At 38.0% G+C, this 19,105-nt stretch overlaps 1 protein-coding gene across 1 annotated transcript in view; it reads right to left on the bottom strand.

Annotated features, from left to right (window-relative positions):
- The window catches only part of LOC307195478 (uncharacterized protein), a gene marked incomplete at its 3' end in the record, with an annotated part of 167,192 nt that overhangs the window by 132,756 nt on the left and 15,331 nt on the right, over positions 1-19,105 (bottom strand). Inside the window, 2 exon segments of the mRNA XM_079939601.1 lie at positions 1,075-1,171; positions 2,944-3,107. Coding sequence (XP_079795727.1) covers positions 1,075-1,171; positions 2,944-3,080 — 234 coding nt within the window. The 5' untranslated portion in view covers positions 3,081-3,107.

Raw genomic sequence — 19,105 nt, 5'->3', positions numbered from 1 at the left:
AAACCTTTCCCTGGGCCAGTTTTTCTCTCCTTCTCATACAAACATCGTCTTTCCTCTACCCCTGATTTACCTCTTTATTTCTGACAATAGTAAGGATGTTTCTTTCTCCCACCCATATTTCCTTCAGTAACCACATTTCTAACAACTACTGTGCTTATCTGACCTCTATCTTACCATAGCTGACACATAAAATCATTATTTAATAATTTAAACAAAATGTTTTTATTTTTGTGCTCTTGCTCAATTATCTAGAGGGTGAAAATGACCCTTAAATATCAAACATGAAATACTTTGGAAATTATCTGCACCAAACTTTCTGCTTCAGAAAAATTATTTATCCCTAGGAAAAGCATAGCAGAAGTGTCTGCTTAAGCACCCTCTGACTGCTGTCCAAGCCCAATCATGAGGAAGTTGTTTGTACCAAAGGCTCTGACATGAGGAGGTACAAGCAGCACTGCCTGGGGCCTGATAAGAGGTTGGTTCCTGGATCAGGAAGAGGAGCGCTCTCCCCATTGGGTGTAAGATACACCCCAAGGCTTGGCAGCTTTGGGTACATTGCAACCATGGAGCAGATGTTACTTCCTTAAGATGGGACTTCGGGAACACTGGCAAGGGAGCCACAGGAGATAGTTCTGGAACACATGTGAGAAACCACCTTGAGATCTGAGGGGGACTGTAGTCAGTAAAGTATGGTTAATGTTCATATGACTGTTATCAGTCCCCATGGATAAGTTTTAAGGGAAGATAAAAATAGACTTGCCAGCAGTTCACCCCACTGGAGGCAGTGGTCCTGTGAAACGAACACCAGGCTGACAGTCAGGAGGTCCCTCAGCCACGTGAGGCTAAGCTTGATCCATTTGTGTTGAATTCACAACTGCAGTTGGAATAATGCCTTCCCTTATCTCCTCACGTCTTGTTTTTGTGTTGTTTTTTTTTTTTTTTTTGCGGTACGCGGGCCTCTCACCGTTGTGGCCTCTCCCGTTGCGGAGCACAGGCTCCGGATGCGCAGGCTCAGCGGCCATGGCTCACGGGCCCAGCCGCTCCGCGGCATGTGGGATCTTCCCGGACCGGGGCACGAACCCGTGTCCCCTGCATAGGCAGGCGGACTCTCAACCACTGCGCCACCAGGGAAGCCCTATGTCTTGGTTTTGATGGAAAAAAGACAAAAGCTCTGAAAGGGTAAAAGCATTAATAAATCAAAGGTATAACTTCTGTGATTACTGGGTACCTGAATTCTGGCTGCAGCCTCATGGAGGTGGAGAACCAGTAACCACCTAGAAAGGGGACCAGCTACTAAAGGCAGTTAGAGAAACAGAAGAAACCCATCCCTTCCCTGCCCTTTGGTCTTCTAATTCTTTGGCATGCTGGGAGATTGGGTGGGGTTCTGGGTTTACTTCTCTGACCCACTCTTGCTTAGACCATACTCAGACCATGCCTTTCCTTTAACCCCAAAGTGTCTGCGAATGACCTAAAAAAGATTGGTGAACATGGTATGTACATCAAGCCAAAAAAAGAGATTCACTCATTTGTTCATCAACATACATCAACATACATTCATTCATCTATGTATTCGGCAAGCATCTATGAAGCACTTAACAACCACAAAGACCTGGGCTTATGGGGGCAAGATGAGGGAAAAAATGGGAAAGAAGGAAGGAAGCTAGGAAGGAAAGAAGGAAGGGAGGGAGGGTGGAAGGAAAGATGACTAAGGCACAGTTATCCTCCAGTTCTCAATAGATTTTGTAGTCTAGTAGGAAATGAGAATTCTAAAGTTATTATCAGGAGTGGATATTTTCCATGGACTCCAGAACCAAGCACAACACCTGGCAAACAGAAGGTGATCAATAAATGTTTGTTGGTTAATAGTTAGATTCTTCAGGTCCAGTGTTTGGTGGTTTTGGGGAGTGGAGAAATACAGGTATCCAGAGATTTCCCATCACTCTGTCCTAAAAGGGACTTCAGAAAACCTTTCTTACCACAATGCACAGTGGGCAGCCCCTTGCCTGACACCCTGACATTTAAGTTTTAACAATATCAACATTTGATCTTTGCATGGTGTTTTATAGTTTTCAAAGTGCTTTGGCATGCATGATCTCAACTGACCTTTATAAGGTAGGCAAGGTACATATTTTTAACCTTTCAAATAAAGGAACAAAAGCTGGGAGAAATTACGACTTGCATGGTCCCATTCCCTTTCCACTTCATCACACAATCCTTGATCTGCTTCATATACCTCAGGGCTTTAAATACCAAATTATAAAATACACTAAATACTGGTTCTTCAGAATCATCTTTGGAAGGAGGTACTAATGTACCTATTTCCTGCTTCTTCTCCAGACCTTCCCTCTCCAACCTTCACCATCCACATTGTGTTTACTCAGCTACTCAACCTAAAAGGGTCCTTATAACTGCTCCTCTTGATCAATTGTGGCAGTAGCAGAAACAGAGGAGTTTGAATGTCCTGGGCCCATGAGGGCTGAATTGGCTACCCTGTCTCTCTAAAAGAATTTGATTGCTATGGTTGGCAGCATTTACCTATAGAATAGCTCCTAACAGAACATCATTTTGCAGAATTCATTATCAAACACCTCACGTTATTTTCGTTTTGAAATTTCTCATCAAAATCAAGGTCAAATTCAGTTAAAATATCATTGGAGAAAATGAGATTTCATTGACTATGATTTGTATAGTAGCTTCTGGAACTTTAAGACAATGATATTTGTGAGATGTAAGAGCACTTTTCCTTCTTCCTTGGTAGCACATTGCCTCTAAATGCCTTGACAATTCTAGAATATAGGAAAACCTTAGGGGCAGCAGTTAAGTCTGAGCTTGAGATGATGCCAACTGTCCAAGTAAAAAGGAGAGGGGCTTCTGATGGAGACTATGGGATGAGAGTAGGGGTTAAAGCCCCTAAGACCATGCCTTCACACTGCCCTTATTTACCTGTAAGCTCGATGAGTTGACCCCTGAAGAGTCCCCTGTTCTTCTGTCTCAGACTTCAGTTCTGTCAATTGTACAGCCAGTTCTTTTTCCAACACCTGGATCCTTTCTGTGGAAGCAATCTTATAACTTTCATCCATGGTTTGCATTTACTAATTTTCTGATCCCTGAAAAAAAGAGAGAAAAAATTTGTGGCCGACTTCCTCAGTGACCATTAACCAGTGCATGGGACTTTGTCTATCATTGTCCAAGAAATCATGTCAGTTTTGTCGAAATGTATGCTTTTGTAATTTGGAGAAACAGCTGGACCAGACTGCTGTCATTTACGAGTTAATTACCATTTGGTAAACAGTAGAGAAAACATAACATAGGTTAGAATATCCATTGACCATCTTTGTTCAGCCCAGCTCACCTTTAGAAACATCTCTGTTCCAGCTTTGACTGTAAGGGTTTATTAAATGAGTTTGCATCCACCCTGCCTGACTTCTGTTGTCTTCATAAAGGCTGTAAAGGGGATTACACACTAAATGTTATGAGTGGTGGTTACTGCTGCTTTCTAATACCACTTCAGCTGGAACAAACAATAGGTGTGCGCAGGATCCCTCTACTTGCCTAAAGTATATCTCCATAAGCCTTTCTGAAGGCATGAGCTTCTGACAACGGGTAATAGACTGAGGGTGCAGGTCTGTGGCGCATGATCATGATCCATGTACTTTTGGGTTTGGAAGAAAATCACGCTTACGCATTTGAATGTGTTTTCTTAATTCTGAATGCTGATATTTGTCATATAGCTTTTACAATGAAATAAAATAGTTGATAACCACTTCCTACCCCCACTGCCACCCCAGTTCACAGCCTGTCAGATTCAACACAATTGTTTGCTAAGTACTTAGTGTCAATATTTTAATGAACAACATAGATTAACTTCATGACCCAGAATGAGACCCACGAATTGCAGGAGATTCAGTAGATGATGTGTTTCTTGTGCTACTGCTGCCCTCATCTGTCCTGGATGAGAAGGGGTAAAGTCACAAGAAGGGGTAAAATATTTAAACTTTCCTTTTTTCCTTTGACATTTCTAAGATTTTCATTTTCAGAGGTATTTCACTTTCTCAAGTTACTCTGCTGCCTTTTCAACAAATAGGAAAGATGTAGAGACGTTTTGTGTAGAGGCTACCTTTGGGAGCCTATTCATTCTTTTTATAAATATTAAAAATGGAAATGAGCATTGTGTTCAGTCTAGGTTGTGAACCTGCAGAGTTATAAATCTGTCATGTTTGGCACACTGCTGGAGCTCAGTAAAATGCACTGTTGTTGTTCTCAGCAAAAGTAAAATGTTGTTATGAAAAGTATTTGCCACTTGGCAGTGTCCTTTCAAGTTGGGCAAACAGTTAAACAGCTGCCTTAACAGCTGCATTCCAACCAGCAGCCAAGAGGGGCAGCAACACAGACTGACATTCTTCTCCCAAAGGATGGATATTCTGCCCTTATTTCCTGATCACTTTCAACACTTCACAGCTCAGAAATGAGAACATTTAATCCTGCATCATTTAGCTTGTTACACAGTCAAGTACAGTATTCACAAAATTAACATAAGGAGAGGTTGGTCTTTGCCAACTGTCCGTGAAATGCATCCAACCCAGAGGAATCCACGCCTGCTGAGCACTCATGGCCAGTGTTAAAGAGACAAACAACTGTTTATTTATTTATTTTTAACTTTTTATTGGAGTATAATTGCTTTACAATGGTGTGTTAGTTTCTGCTTTATAACGAAGTGAATCAGTTATACATATACATATATCCCCATATCTCTTGCCTCTTACATCTCCCTCCCTCCCACCCTCCCTATCCCACCCTCCCTATCCCACCCCTCCAGGCGGTCACAAAACACCCGAGCTGATCTCCCTGTGCTATGAGACTGCTTCCCACTAGCTATCTATTTTACATTTGGTAGTGTATATATGTCCATATATACACTACCACTCTCTCATTTTGTCCCAGCTTACCCTTCCCCTTTCCCGTGTCCTCAAGTCCATTCTCTAGTAGGTCTGCGTCTTTATTCCCATCTTGCCCCTAGGTTCTTCATGACCACTTTTTTTTTTAGATTCCATATATATGTCTTAGCATATGGTATTTGTTTTTCTCTGTCTGACTTACTTCACTCTGTATGACAGGCTCTAGGGACACAACAGTTTATTTTGGGAGAGGGAAAGATGGGTTCCATTTATCTCTGCGTGAGACAGGCACTGGGCCCTCATTTAACGTCTCAGAAAAGAGATTCTCAAGAATTGTTTCAATAGTGTCTTTTAAAAAATAAATACATTTAATTAACTATCAACTATAAACAAACAAACCAACCCCCCCCTTTTTAAAAGTGGGTTTAAAAAGTGGTACAATCTAAGCTCTAAGGAAAAGATGGTAAGATTAGCTTGAGTAGGGTTTGAGGGTGTTTAATAGGTAAAGTGGGCTTCAATGGGGTTAAAGCAGGAATGTTTAGAAGAGAAATAATGAATAACTTCAGTCTTATAGGGAAATGTATAATGCATGTCAAAAACTTCAAAGTGACTACCAAAAGAATGGAAATGCAACACAGAGCTTCCCAAACAAGCAGGGGTGAGGGATAGGAAATGGGTCTTTTAAATCCAGTAGAAGGCAGGAAAAGAGAAAAAAGGAAACAAAAAGAAGTATGGTAGAAATAAGTTCAAATATATCAGTAACTATAATAAATGTAAATAGATAAAGCCCATCTATCAAAACACATAAATCAGCACAGTTCTGAACATTTTTAAAACCCCTAAAATTTGGTAATGTGATAGGTACCAAAATAAAACAATGATTTTTATTCTAGCAAATGCTAGAATAGAATTTAAACTGTGAGCAAGCTGGCCCTGTATCACCATGGGGCAATTCAATCTTCTTCACAAAGATCTGCAAGGTACTCCATAACTTCGCTGGGTAAACCATTTTTGATGCTTGGTCATCTTTTTTTTTTTTTTTGCAGTACGCGGGCCTCTCACTGTTGTGGCCTCTCCCGCTGCGCAGCACAGGCTCCAGATGCACAGGCTCAGCGGCCATGGCTCACGGGCCTAGCCGCTCCGCAGCATGTGGGATCTTCCCGGACCGGGGCACGAACCCGTGTCCCCTGCATCAGCAGGCGGACTCTCAACCACTGTGCCACCAGGGAAGCCCTATGTTTGGTCATCTTTGATCATCAACATGTTCTTCCTGTGTACAAATGAAATTTCTCCTGTGACACATTATACACCATCTCCTGGATCAGTAGGGTAAGACTAACTGTTTTAACAAAAAGACACAGTCATCAGTGGCTTAAAGAAAAAAATTGTTTAAATGTGTCTAATGTAATGTGTTTGGTAAATGTGTGTAAACTGCCTGCTCCTCTTGGACATTCAAGGACCCTGGTTCCTTCCAAGTCAGTTCCACCATCCCCTAGGCATTTTTCAGACAAACACATTAGTGTTTTCTCCTCAGTGTGGCTACAGAACATGACCTTTAGTTGGGTGAGGGGACACACAAGACATATATTTGATGTTCTGAATTGGATAACCTGCATCTACTTCTAGTTTACAGAGAGTTTTGTTTTGTTTTTCTTGAATGGGTATTGAATTGTGTCAATTGCTTCTTCAGCATCTATTAAGGTAGCCATGTGACTTTCCTCATTTATTTTTTTAATGTGGTGAATTTCACAGATTTTCTATTGTTAATACAAAACTGCTTTCTTGGAATAAATCCCACTTGGCAATGATCTGTTATCTTTTTTTTTTTTTTAAAGAAAAATGGACTCATTTTGCTACTATGTTGTTTAGGATTTTTGCATTTATGTTCATGAGAACAATTGGCCTGTCATTTTCTTAAAATGTTCATGTCAGATTTTGGTATCAAGATTATACTACCCTCTTAAAAAAATGTTGTGAACTGTTCCTTTCTCCTCTATATTCTGAGAAAGTTTAAGGTTGGTATTATTTCTTCCTTAAATGTTTGGAATAATTCACCTGTGAAACATCTCAGCCTGAAATTTTCTTTATGGGAGGGTTTTAAATTACAGATCCAATATTTTTAACAGATTATGATTATTCACATTTTTGTTTCTTTTTTATATTCATTTTAATATTTTTTAAAAGAGCATTTCATCTAAGTTGATTTTTTTTGGTGTAAGGTTATTCATAATATCCTTTTATATTATATTTTTAACAGCTGTGTTGAGATATAATTAATACACCATACAATTAACCTGCTTAAAGTGAACAATTCAATGATTTTTAGTGTATTCACAGTGGTGCAACCATCACCACAATTCATTTTAGAACATTTTCATCACCCAAAAAAGAAAACCCATATCCATTAGCAGTCACTCCCCATTTTTCTCTAAGCCACCCCACCCCCCAGCAATAGGCAACCACTAACTTACTTTCTATCTCTATAGATTTGCCCATTCTGGAAACTTTATATAAATGGAATCATATAATACATGGTCTTTTGTGACTGGCTTCTTTTGTTTCCCATAATGTTTTCAAAGTTCATCCACGTTTTAGCATGTATCAGTATATCAGTCCTTTTTTATAGCTGTATATTATTCCATTGTATGCTTATACCACTTTTGTTTACTGGTTCATCAGTTGGTGGAAATTTGGGTTGTTTCCAGTTTTGGGCTATTATAAATAATGTTGCTATAAATATTCAAGTCAAAGTTTTTGCCAGACTCTTCCAAAGCAGGGGCACCATTTTATAATCCCATCAGCATTGTAGGAGGGTTCTAATTTCTCTACATCCTTGTCAACACTTGCCACCTTTCTTTTTTATTTTAGCCATTCTAGTGGGTGTGAAGTTGTATCTCACTGTGGTTTTGACTTACATTTCCTTATTGGCTAATGATGTTGAGTATCTTTTCATGTACTTATTGGTCATTGGTATATCTTCTTTGGAGAAATGTCTATTCAGATTCTTTGTCCATTTTTAAATTGAGGTTTTTGGTTCTTTACTGATGAGTTGTAAGTGTTCTTCACATATTCTAGATACATGTTCTTTATCAGATATGTGATTTGCAAATATTTTCTCCCAATCTGTGGGTCATCTTCTCACTTTGTTGATGTTGCCCTTTGAAGCCCTTTATCTTTTTTTTTTTAACATCTTTATTGGAGTATAATTGCTTTACAATGGTGTGTTAGTTTCTGCTGTATAACAAAGTGAATCAGCTATACATATACATATATTCCCATATCTCCTCCCTCTTGCGTCTCTGTCCCACACCCCCATCCCACCCCTCTAGGTGGACACAAAGCACTGAGCTGATCTCCCTGTGCTATGCGGCTGCTTCCCACTAGCTATCTATTTTACATTTGGTAGTGTATATGTCCCTATATACATTACCACTCTCTCACTTCGTCCCAGCTCACCCTTCCCCCTCCCCATGTCCTCAAGTCCATTCTCTATGTCTGTGTCTTTACTCCTGTCCTGCCCCCAGGTTCTTTAGAACCACTTTTTTTTTTTTTAGATTCCATATATGTGTTAGCATATGGTATCTGTTTTTCTCTTTCTGACTTACTTCACTCTGTATGACAGTCTCTAGGTCCATCCACCTCACTACAAATAACTCAGTTTTGTTTCTTTTTATGGCTGAGTAATATTCCATTGTATATATGTGCCACATCTTCTTTATCAATTCATCTGTCGATGGACACTTAGGTTGATTCCATGTCCTGGCTATTGTAAATAGAGCTGCAATGAACATTGTGGTACATGACTCTTTGTGAATTATGGTTTTCTCAGGGTATATGCCCACTAGTGGGATGGCTGGGTCGTATGATAGTTCTATTTTTAGTTTTTTAAGGAACCTCCATACTGTTCTCCATAGTGGCTGTGTCACTTTACATTCCCACCAACAGTGCAAGAAGGTTCCCTTTTCTCCACATCCTCTCCAGCTTGATGATGGCCATTCTGACCAGGGTGAGGTGATACCACATTGTAGCTTTGATTTGCATTTCTCTAATAATTAGTGATGTTGAGCATCCTTTCATGTGTTTGTTGGAAATCTATCTTCTTTGGAGAAATGTCTATTTAGGTCTTCTGCCCGTTTTTGGATTGGGTTGTTTATTTGATATTGAGCTGCATGAGCTGCTTATAAATTTTGGAGATTAATCCTTTGTCAGTTGCTTAATTTGCAAATATTTTCTCCCATTCTGAGGGCTGTCTTTTCGTCTTGTTTATGGTTTCCTTTGCTGTGCAAAAGCTTTTAAGTTTCATTAGGTCCCATTTGTTTATTTTTATTTCCATTTCTCTAGGAGGTGGTCAAAAAGGATCTTGCTGTGATTTATGTCATAAAGTATTCTGCCTGTGTTTTCCTCTAAGAGTTTTATAGTGTCTGGCATTACATTTAGGTCTTTAATCCATTTTGAGTTTATTTTTGTGTATGTTGTTAGGGAGTGTTTGAAGCCCTTTATCTTTTTTTTTAATTTAATTTTATTTATTTTTTATACAGCAGGTTCTTATTAGTTATCTATTTTATACATATTAGTGTATACATGTCAATCCCAATCTCCCAATTCATCCCACCACCACCACCACCCGGCCACTTTCGCCCCTTGGTGTCCATACGTTTGTTCAGCCCTTTATGTTTTTAATGTCTATGGGATGTATACTGCTGTCTCCTTTTAAATTCCTGATACTGATAATTTCTGTACTTGCTATTTTTTTTTTTTTTTTTTTTTTTTCGGTACACAGGCCTCTCACTGTTGTGGCCTCTCCCGTTGCGGAGCACAGGCTCCGGACGCGCAGGCTCAGCGGCCATGGCGCACGGGCCCAGCCGCTCTGCGGCATGTGGGATCTTCCCGGACCAGGGCACGAACCCGTGTCCCCTGCATCGGCAGGCGGACTCTCAACCACTGCGCCACCAGGGAAGCCCTGTACTTGCTATTTTATCTTGATCAGTCTTATTAGGGATTTAATAATTTTATTAAATGTTTCAAATGACCCATATTTAGTTGTTTTTTTTTTTGCGGTATGTGGGCCTCTCACTGTTGTGGCCTCTCCCGTTGTGGAGCACAGGCTCCGGACGCGCAGGCTCAGTGGCCATGGCTCATGGGCCTAGTTGCTCCACAGCATGTGGGATCCTCCCAGACCGGGGCATGAACTCGTGTCCCCTGCATTTGCAGGCGGACTCTCAACCAGTGCGCCATCAGGGAAGCCCCCCCATATTTAGTTTTATTGTGTCTACTCTATGTCTGGCTTCTCTTTCATTGATTTTTGCTCATTTATTATTCATCTATTATTGATATTTATTTATATAATTTATTATACAAATTGAGCTATACCTATTGATTTATTTATCATTTATTATTTACATATTTATTATTTATTAAGAGTCATTTATTATACCATTTATCTTACTATCTTAAATTTAATTTGCTCTTCTTTTTCTAGCACTTGAGATGGAAGTTTAGATCATTAATTTTTTACCTGTCTTCTAAGATATGCATTTAAAGCTATAAACTTCCTTCTAAGCATTATTTTAGCTGCATTACCATTTTGGATGTTGTGTTTTCATTATTTATCATTTAAATGCTTTCTAGTTTCCATTGTGATTTCTTCTTTGACCTATAAGTTGTTTAGAGGTGGTTCTATATTTCTGTTATTAATTTCTAGTGTGATTGCACTGTGTTCTGAGAACGTACCCTGCATGACTTCAATTTTTAAAAATATTTTAAACTTGCTTTATGGCCCAACATATGATCTGTTTTGGTAAATGTTCCAAATACTCTTGAAAAGAATATATATTTACTATTGTTGGGAATAGTGTTCGATTAGGTTAATTAGATCACATTTCTTCTTAATCTTTTATATCTGATTTATTGGTATGATTTTTATGAGAAATTGAGACAGGTATATTAAAATCTTTGATAATAACTATGGATTTTTCTATTTCTTCATTTAGTTCTGACATTATAGTTTTATATATTTGAAGCTATATTATGGCTGTATACAAATAGGATTGTAAATTTTTTTTCATTGAATTGAAACTTATCATTATGACATGTCCCTCTTCATCTCGTCATATTTCTTCAAGTCAAACTTACAAATTAGTAATATAGTCACAGAAGTTTTTTGTTTTGTTTTGTTTTTGTTTTGGGGGTTAGTATTTACATGGTGTATCTTTTTAATCCTTTAAAATTATCTGTGTCATTTTGTCTCTTCAGTCTGAAAATCTTTGTCTTTTAATTGGAGCACTGAGTTCATTTACATTTAATGTGATTACTGTTACAGATGGGTTTAAGTGCACAATCTTACTATGTATTTTACTATGTATTTTATTCATTTTATTTATTTTTCTATTTGTCCTACCTATTTTTTGTTCTTTTATTCTTCCCTTCCTTCATTACTCTGGATTAATCAAGTATTTTTATTATTCTGTTTTGCCTCTTCTATTAGGTTTTTAATTATACTCGTTTTCTTTTGGTAGTTACCTATAGTTCTCAAATTTTAGTGTGCATCAGAATCACCTAAAGGACTTCTTCAAACATAGATTTCTGGGCCTCACCTCCAAAGTTTCTGATTTAGTAGGTCTGGGGGAAACCTGGAAATTTTCACTTCTAACAAATTCCCAGATGATGCTTATGCTGCTAAATCAAAAGGCCACACTTTGATAGTTACTCCTCTAGATTCCAATATATTCTTGACTTATTACAGCCTACCTTAAGCTAGTAGTTTTTGTTTTCATGGTGTCTTCCACTCTAAAGCTAGCAATTTTTTTTACAGTCTTTTACTATCCAAATAAAAATCTTACAATGGTTTAAGTCCACATAACTCCTTCCTACAATTCATGCAACTGTTTATTATATGTCTACACATAAACTCCATAATATTTTTATTTTTGCTACTTTGAAAGTCAATTGCAATTTTTTTACCCATATATTTATCTTTCCTGCTGCTCTTCTTTCCTGAAGATCTGTGCTTCCATTTGAGTTCATTTTCCTTTAGCCTGAAGAACTTCCTTTCATATTTTTCATAGTGTGGGTCTGCTCCTGATGGATTCTCTCAGCTCTCATTTGTCTGAATAAATCTATATTTCTACTATGATCTCTAAAGATATTTTAATTGGACATAAAATTGAGAGTTTTTTTTTTTCTTTTAGTACTTTAAATATCTCTTGGCTTCCATAATTTCAGTAAAATAGTCATCTGCCCTACTGTTGCTTTTTGAAAAAGTGCCTTGTTTTCTCTTGCTGCTTTTAAGATTTTATCTTTGTCAGCAGTTCAACTATGATATACTTAATTATGGTTTCCTTTGTATATATCCTTGTTGTGTATTGAGGTTCACTGAGCTTCTTTAATGTTTGGAATGATGTCTATCATCAATTTTCGAAATTTCTTGACTATTATCTCTGCATATATTGCTTCTGCCCCATTCTCTAATTCTCGTCCTTCTATGACTCTAATTAAATATATATTTGACTGCTTCACTGTATTCCACATGTCTCTTATACTAAGTTTTATTCTTTGCATTCTTTTTGTCTCTGTGCTTCAGTTTTGGGTACTATCAACTTATCTGTCCTCAAGTTCACTAACTCTTTTTGCTCAGTCTAAGCTATTGCTAAAACTGCACAATGAATTCTCAATTTTAGCTGTTGTATTTTAAAAATCTGTAATGTATATTTAATTATTTTTATAGATTCCAATTCTGTCAAAATTATCCATCATTTTATCCATTTTGTCCATCTTTTCCTTTGCTCCCTTGCACGCGCGTGCACACACACACACACACACATATATACAATTTTTTTTTTTTTTTTTTTTTTTTGCGGTACGCGGGCCTCTCACTGTTGTGGCCTCTCCTGTTGCGGAGCACAGGCTCCGGACGTGCAGGTTCAGCAGCCATGGCTCACAGGCCCAGCCTCTCCACGGCATGTGGGATCTTCCCAGACTGGGACATGAACCTGCGTCCCCTGCATTGGCAGGCAGACTCTCAACCACTGTGCCACCAGGGAAGCCCTATACAATTATTTTAAAGTCCCAGCCTACTAGTTCCAATATCTGGATCATCTATGGGTTTGCTTTTATTATCTGCTTTTTCTCTTATCACTCACATTTTCCTGCCTGTTTTCAAGCCTTATAATCTATTATATGCCATATTTGGGGTATAAAATGAACAAATGGGACTTGTAATGATGTTATTTTCCCTCATAAAGGTTCTCCCTTTCCTCTGTTAGTTGCATAATTTGAAGGGCTGATCACCTTAATCCCATCAGGAACTGAACTAGATTGGGGATGGATTCTGGTTTTAGTTAGACTCAGTCTACCTCTTGTTTGTCATTTTTCCTCAGATGTGGCTCACCTGGACTTTTGATCAATAGCTTGGAAGGTCTCTTTCCTTTCAGCCCGTAAACACTATGGGAGATTCAGTCTGCCCTTTGGAGGTTTTAATTTAGCTCATTAGCCTCTCGCCTCATGTAGCTTTAAAATCTGGCAAATGTCTTGAGAGGAAAACTCATCAAGTGTTTCTTGCTGACTTCCTGTCTCTGGTGGGAGTTTGTCTCCTAAGCACTGTGGACAGATTTCACTATGACTTTGCAATCCAGCTTCCTTCCTGGGTATGGCCTTCTGAGACTTTTGACTGACAGCTGGGCTTTTCCCTTTCTTCTCATCCCTGAAATTCTGTCCTTCAAAAGTTTTGAGCTTAGCCTCCCATCCCATCAAGTTCAATATCTGGCCAAAACTTGAGGGACTGTTTGATGCAGTTCCTTTTGCTAGCAGGAATTTATCTCTTCACCATGAGACTGCAGATCTTATTCTGCCTTTCTTGGCCAGTTCTCCAGTTTCTTTTATACTCTAGCATTCAGCAAATATCCAGTGGTATTTTTCAGAATTTAAATTCAAATCTGTCATGCCTGCATCCATGGCCTTCAAAAACTCCCCTGGCTTTTCTTTGTCCCAGTGGAGTCCCCATGCCAAAAACAGAGTCACTGTGACCAGAATTGGTAAATGTTCTAAGGAATAAAATAGCCAGGGATTGTCAAGTGACCTAGGAGGGTTCTTCCCTTTCTGGAATTTTAATTCTTCTAGTCTTCATTGTGTCTATAACTTCCCAATGACTTTAAACATATGACTTTGTAATTTATTGTTTTAGTGGGAGCGTGGCTTTTCTACTAAATCTTACCTGAAGTAGAGGTCTCAATACTAACTTGAGAGTACTACCTAAATGTATTCTCATATTTTCTATTCTATTTCATTAAAAACAAACTTTTAGTCACAACCCACTAGTAATCAATGTTAGGATCCACTAATGGATCATAATCTGCATTTTGAGAAAAACTGCTCTAATAGATCTCTGGGAAAAACCAAGGTGCCTGGCTGTTTGGAAGAGGTCATCTAACGGATATGGATTAAATGGACCTCAATCCTCTTAGTATTATATAAATTCTTGAAGTATATAATTCTGCATGCATTTTTCTTTGAGGTATGACAAGGTCAGCTTTTGCACACAATTTACCTTCTCACTGGAATACCCTGGCAAATTTAATTTTGTTATACTCCTTCTCCTGGATTTTTTGTCAGGCAAAATCAAATTCTTATGATTTGTCTTAGTCATTTGTATATTAACCCTATACATTCTAAGTTTCCATTATTTTGTCCACAAAGATATGACAATTTCTTTCAAGAAAAAAGAAAAAATATCCCTCATATCCAAAGCACCTTCCCTCAAACTTTGACTTTCCCCTCTGTACTGTTATGTCTTTTACCTTAAGTGATAATAAACTACCTCAGTATTTGTTCATGGAAGGATTTGTAACTACCAAGGACTAAAGGAAGCATGTATGGAAGCAAAACTGATACAATGCTTTGCTGCCATTATCAGTAAGTGTGTACATCATAATAATAAAATAAAACAACTTGTACCCTGAAAGAAATAAAAGAAGCAAACAAAAACAGGGTCCCTGTGCCTGGTTCACTTTCCCAAAACAAAAGAATCCTTAGGTTTTGTTTATAAGTACTGACTGCCTAATAAAAGCAACTTTATCATCAAGTTTTTGCAATATTGATAGTTGAAGATCTGTGATAACCTCTGTGGCTACGACAACTGTGTGAGAAAATTTCTGTCTTTTCTACCATGGACTGCATAACTACAAATTTGGTCATGTTTGTAATTTTGTGGGGTTTTCCCCCCATTTTTTGTATTTTTTAATTTGATGAACCAATTCTTTTAAAAACTTGGAGTTTCTTGCAAACTTTTCTTGGAAGTAAACTTTTCTAAATGCTTTGTGTCTGACTATTCCTTTGGCAATTCTAGAGATTCCACCAAGATTTTATGTATTTATCTACCAGAGGTGTATTCACCAGCCAGAGCCAAGTAAACTGCATTGTCCATGAGGAGCAACTCAAGAGCTTTTTGAGGTGTATCTTTTTCTAGTCTTAGGGTGAATCTCCTGTGGCAATAGTTTTTTTTGTTGTTGTTTTTAATTGAAGTATAGTTGATTTACTATATTGTGTTACTTTCAGGTGTACAGCACAGTGATTCAGTTACACATATACATATATATTTTTTCAATTCTTTTCCATTATAGGTTATTGCAAGATATTGAATATATTAGTTCCCTTTGCTATACAGTAAATCTTTGTTGTTTATCTATTTTATATATGGTAATGTGTATCTGTTAATCTTATACTCCTAATTTATCCTCCCCCCTTCCCCTTTAGTAACTGTAAGTTTGCTTTCTATGTCTGTTTCTTTCTGTTTAGTAAATAGGTTAATTTGTGTCATATTTTAGATTCCATATATAAGTAATATCGTATTTGTCCTTCTGTCTTACTTCACTTAGTATGATAATTTCTAGGTTTATCCATGTTGCTGCAAATGGCATTATTTCATTCTTTTTTATGGCTGAGTAATATTGTATATATATACCACAACTTCTTTATGCATTCCTCTGTCAATGGACGCTTAGGTTGCTTCCTTGTCTTGGCTATTATAAATAGTGCTGCTATGAACATTGGGGTGCATGTATCTTTTTGAATTAGAGTTTTCATCTTTTCTGGATATATGCCCAGGAGTAGGATTGCTGGAACATACGGTAACTCTATTTTTAGTTTTTTAAGAATCCTCCATACAGTTCTCCATAGTGGCTGCCCCAATTTACATTCCCACCAGCAGTGTAGGAGGGTTCCCTATTTTCCATACCCTATCCAGCATTCATTATTTATAGACTTTTTGATCATGGCCACTCTGACTGGTATGAGGTGATACTTCACTGCAGTTTTGATTTGGATTTCTCTAGTAATTAGTGAGGTGAGCATCTTCTCGTGTGCCTGTTGGCCATCTGTATTTCTTTGCAGAAATGTCTCTTTAGGTCTTCTACCCCTTTTTTGATTGGGTTGCTTTTTTTTTTATATTGACTTGTATGAACCATTTGTTTATTTTGGAAATTGAACCCATGTCAGTCGCTTCATTTGCAAATATTTTCTTCCAGTCCACAAGTGGTCTTTTCGTTTTATTTATGGTTTCCTTTGATGTATAAAAGCTTATCAGTTTGATTACGTCCCATTTGCTTATTTTTGCTTTTATTTCTTTTGCTTGGGAGACTGATCTAAGGAAACATTGGTCCAGGGACTCCTGTGGTGGTCCAGTGGTAAAGAATCTGCCTTATAATGCAAGGATGCGGGTTCAATCCTTGGTCAGGGAACTAAGATCCCACATCCCGCACACCACAACTACTGAGCTCATGCGCCTCAACTAGAGAGCCCATGTGTGCTGGAGCCCACGCACCACAACTAGAGAGAGAAAACCTGCATGCCACAACTAGAGAGAAGCCTGCGGGCTGCAAAAAATCCTGTGTGCCACAACTAAAACCCAACACAGCAAAAATAAATAAAATAAATAAATAAAAAGAGGGCTTCCCTGGTGGCGCAGTGGTTAAGAATCCACCTGCCAATGCAGGGGACATGGGTTCGAGCCCTGGTCCGGGAAAATCACACATGCTGTGGAGCAACACAGCCCATGCGCCACAACTATTGAACCTGCGCTCTAGAGGCCACAAGCCACAATTACTGAACCCGCGTGCCATTACTACTGAAGCCTGCGTGCCTAGAGCCTGTGCTCCGCAACGAGAGAAGGCACTGCAGTGAGAAGCCTGTTTACCTCAATGAAGAGTAGCCCAGCCTCGCTGCAACTAAAGAAAGCCCGCGCGCAGCAACAAAGACCCAACACAGCCAAAAATATAAAATAAATTTTTTGAAAAATTTAGGGAAAGAAAAACATTGGTACAATTTATGTCAGAGAATGTTTTGCCTATATTCTCTTCCAGGAATTTTATAATGTCATGTCTTATACCTAAGTCTTTAAGTCATTCTGAGTTTATTTTTTGTATCGTGTGTGGGACTATTCTAACTTCATTGACTTATATACGGCTATCCAGCTTTCCCAACACCATTTGAAGAGACTCTTTCTCCATTGTATATTCTTGCCTCCTTTGTTGAAGATTAATTGACTGTAAGTGTGTGGGTTTATTTCTGGGCTCTCTATTCTGTTCCATTGATCTATATGTCTGTTTTTGTGCCAATACCACGTTGTAGCTTTGTAGTATTGCCTGAAGTCTGGAAGGGTTATGCCTTCAGCTTTGTTCTTTTCGGCAACAGGATTTTAATCTAGTTGATTCTATTTCTTTTTCTGACTCTTTATGTTTGTTTGGTTGTTTCCTGGTTAAGTCTTTTTCATGCTGGTTCTGATTTGCACACAACCACTAATTTCTCATTTGGTGGCAGCAATGTTGATAATATAGATTTTAATGTTCTTACTGTCTGATCTTTATGAGGTCTTTATGACAGAATATCTGATTGTACTTTATATTTGTCTTGAGGATTTTGTTATCTTTTGTCATCTGAGATACATCTTCCCTTTGCTTCTGGGTCTTGAGACATTGATTTAGTCAATCTGATAACTAGTTTCAGTAGTAAGTTGGGAAGTTGTTCATATCATTCCCTACATTACTGATTTATTTTATTGTTGCCTAACCATTGATGATATCCTCTGTGCTGTTTTTCATGTGTGTGACACTCTGAGTTCAAATTAATTAAGAAAAAAATATTTTTGTGCCCACAGGAATGGAGAGCAGCCACTGGAGATCTGGAGCTGCTACCATCAGCCAATTAAATTTTTTGTACTTTGATTACATTTGATCCATCTGTGGCTAATGTTATAAAACTAAGATTGTTGGTTCTTTTTGTGTATTTTTAAAAAAGACTCTTTTCCTCTTTGCAAAAGGAAGGCACAGCTTTTAACAATAGTCTGTTTACAATTATAACTTTCTCTCCGAAGCTAAATTTCTCTCTTCCTCAGCATGCTATTTGAGATTAACAGGTCAGAAAAGTTGTACTCACTATATAGGGATATCTAATTCCAATACCAGATTTACCATCAAAGAGAATATACACAATGGACAAAATTAGAAATTATTTTCACATGCTTTTAGAGCAAAGGGTAGAGAGAGACTTTAAAGGTTTTGTTTGGTTTGTATAACCATTCTACAAATGAGCCTGAATTTATATATTAATAATGCTGTCTTAAAACAACTATATGTCTCTTTCCTGATCTTATCACAATGTGATTGAATAAGAGTGATTGCTACTGGCTTGCCTAGAAATTCATGACCACTGCAAGAAATCTAAAAAGCTCTGGGTGTATAACTTTTACCCTCTCTCCTCTCAAAAGAAAATAAGAAAGCATAAATACACAAGTGAGTCAAGTAAAGATGTGAGAAACAGCTTGGTGTCCAAAAACAGGGTGTTAATAAACTTAAAGTTGTGCCCCCAGCTCAACCCACGATCTGATTGAACAGTACTACAAAAATAGCATACACACAAAGAGAGAGAAGTCCAGCTATAAACTCTCCAGAGCTCTTTTCATAGCTTTCCCATAAGATTAATATGTTTATCTGTTAAGTGAGGGCATATATTTTCTGAGCACCTTTGCATATTTCTGGAGCGGTGGTCCTCAACTGGGAGTCATTTTGATCCTTTTCTGCTCTGGGGACATTTGGCCATATCTGGATACATTATTGGGTGTCACAATTGTGTTTGTGTATGGGGGTGCTATTGACGTCTAGTGGATAGAGGTCAGGGATGCTAACTATCCTGCAACGCACAGGAGAGCCCTCCCAAACAATAAA

This window comes from Stenella coeruleoalba (genome assembly GCF_951394435.1).
Source record: "Stenella coeruleoalba genome assembly, chromosome: 12".
Taxonomy (NCBI): Eukaryota; Metazoa; Chordata; class Mammalia; order Artiodactyla; family Delphinidae; genus Stenella; species Stenella coeruleoalba.
This window is presented reverse-complemented; position numbering and strand designations above follow the sequence as displayed.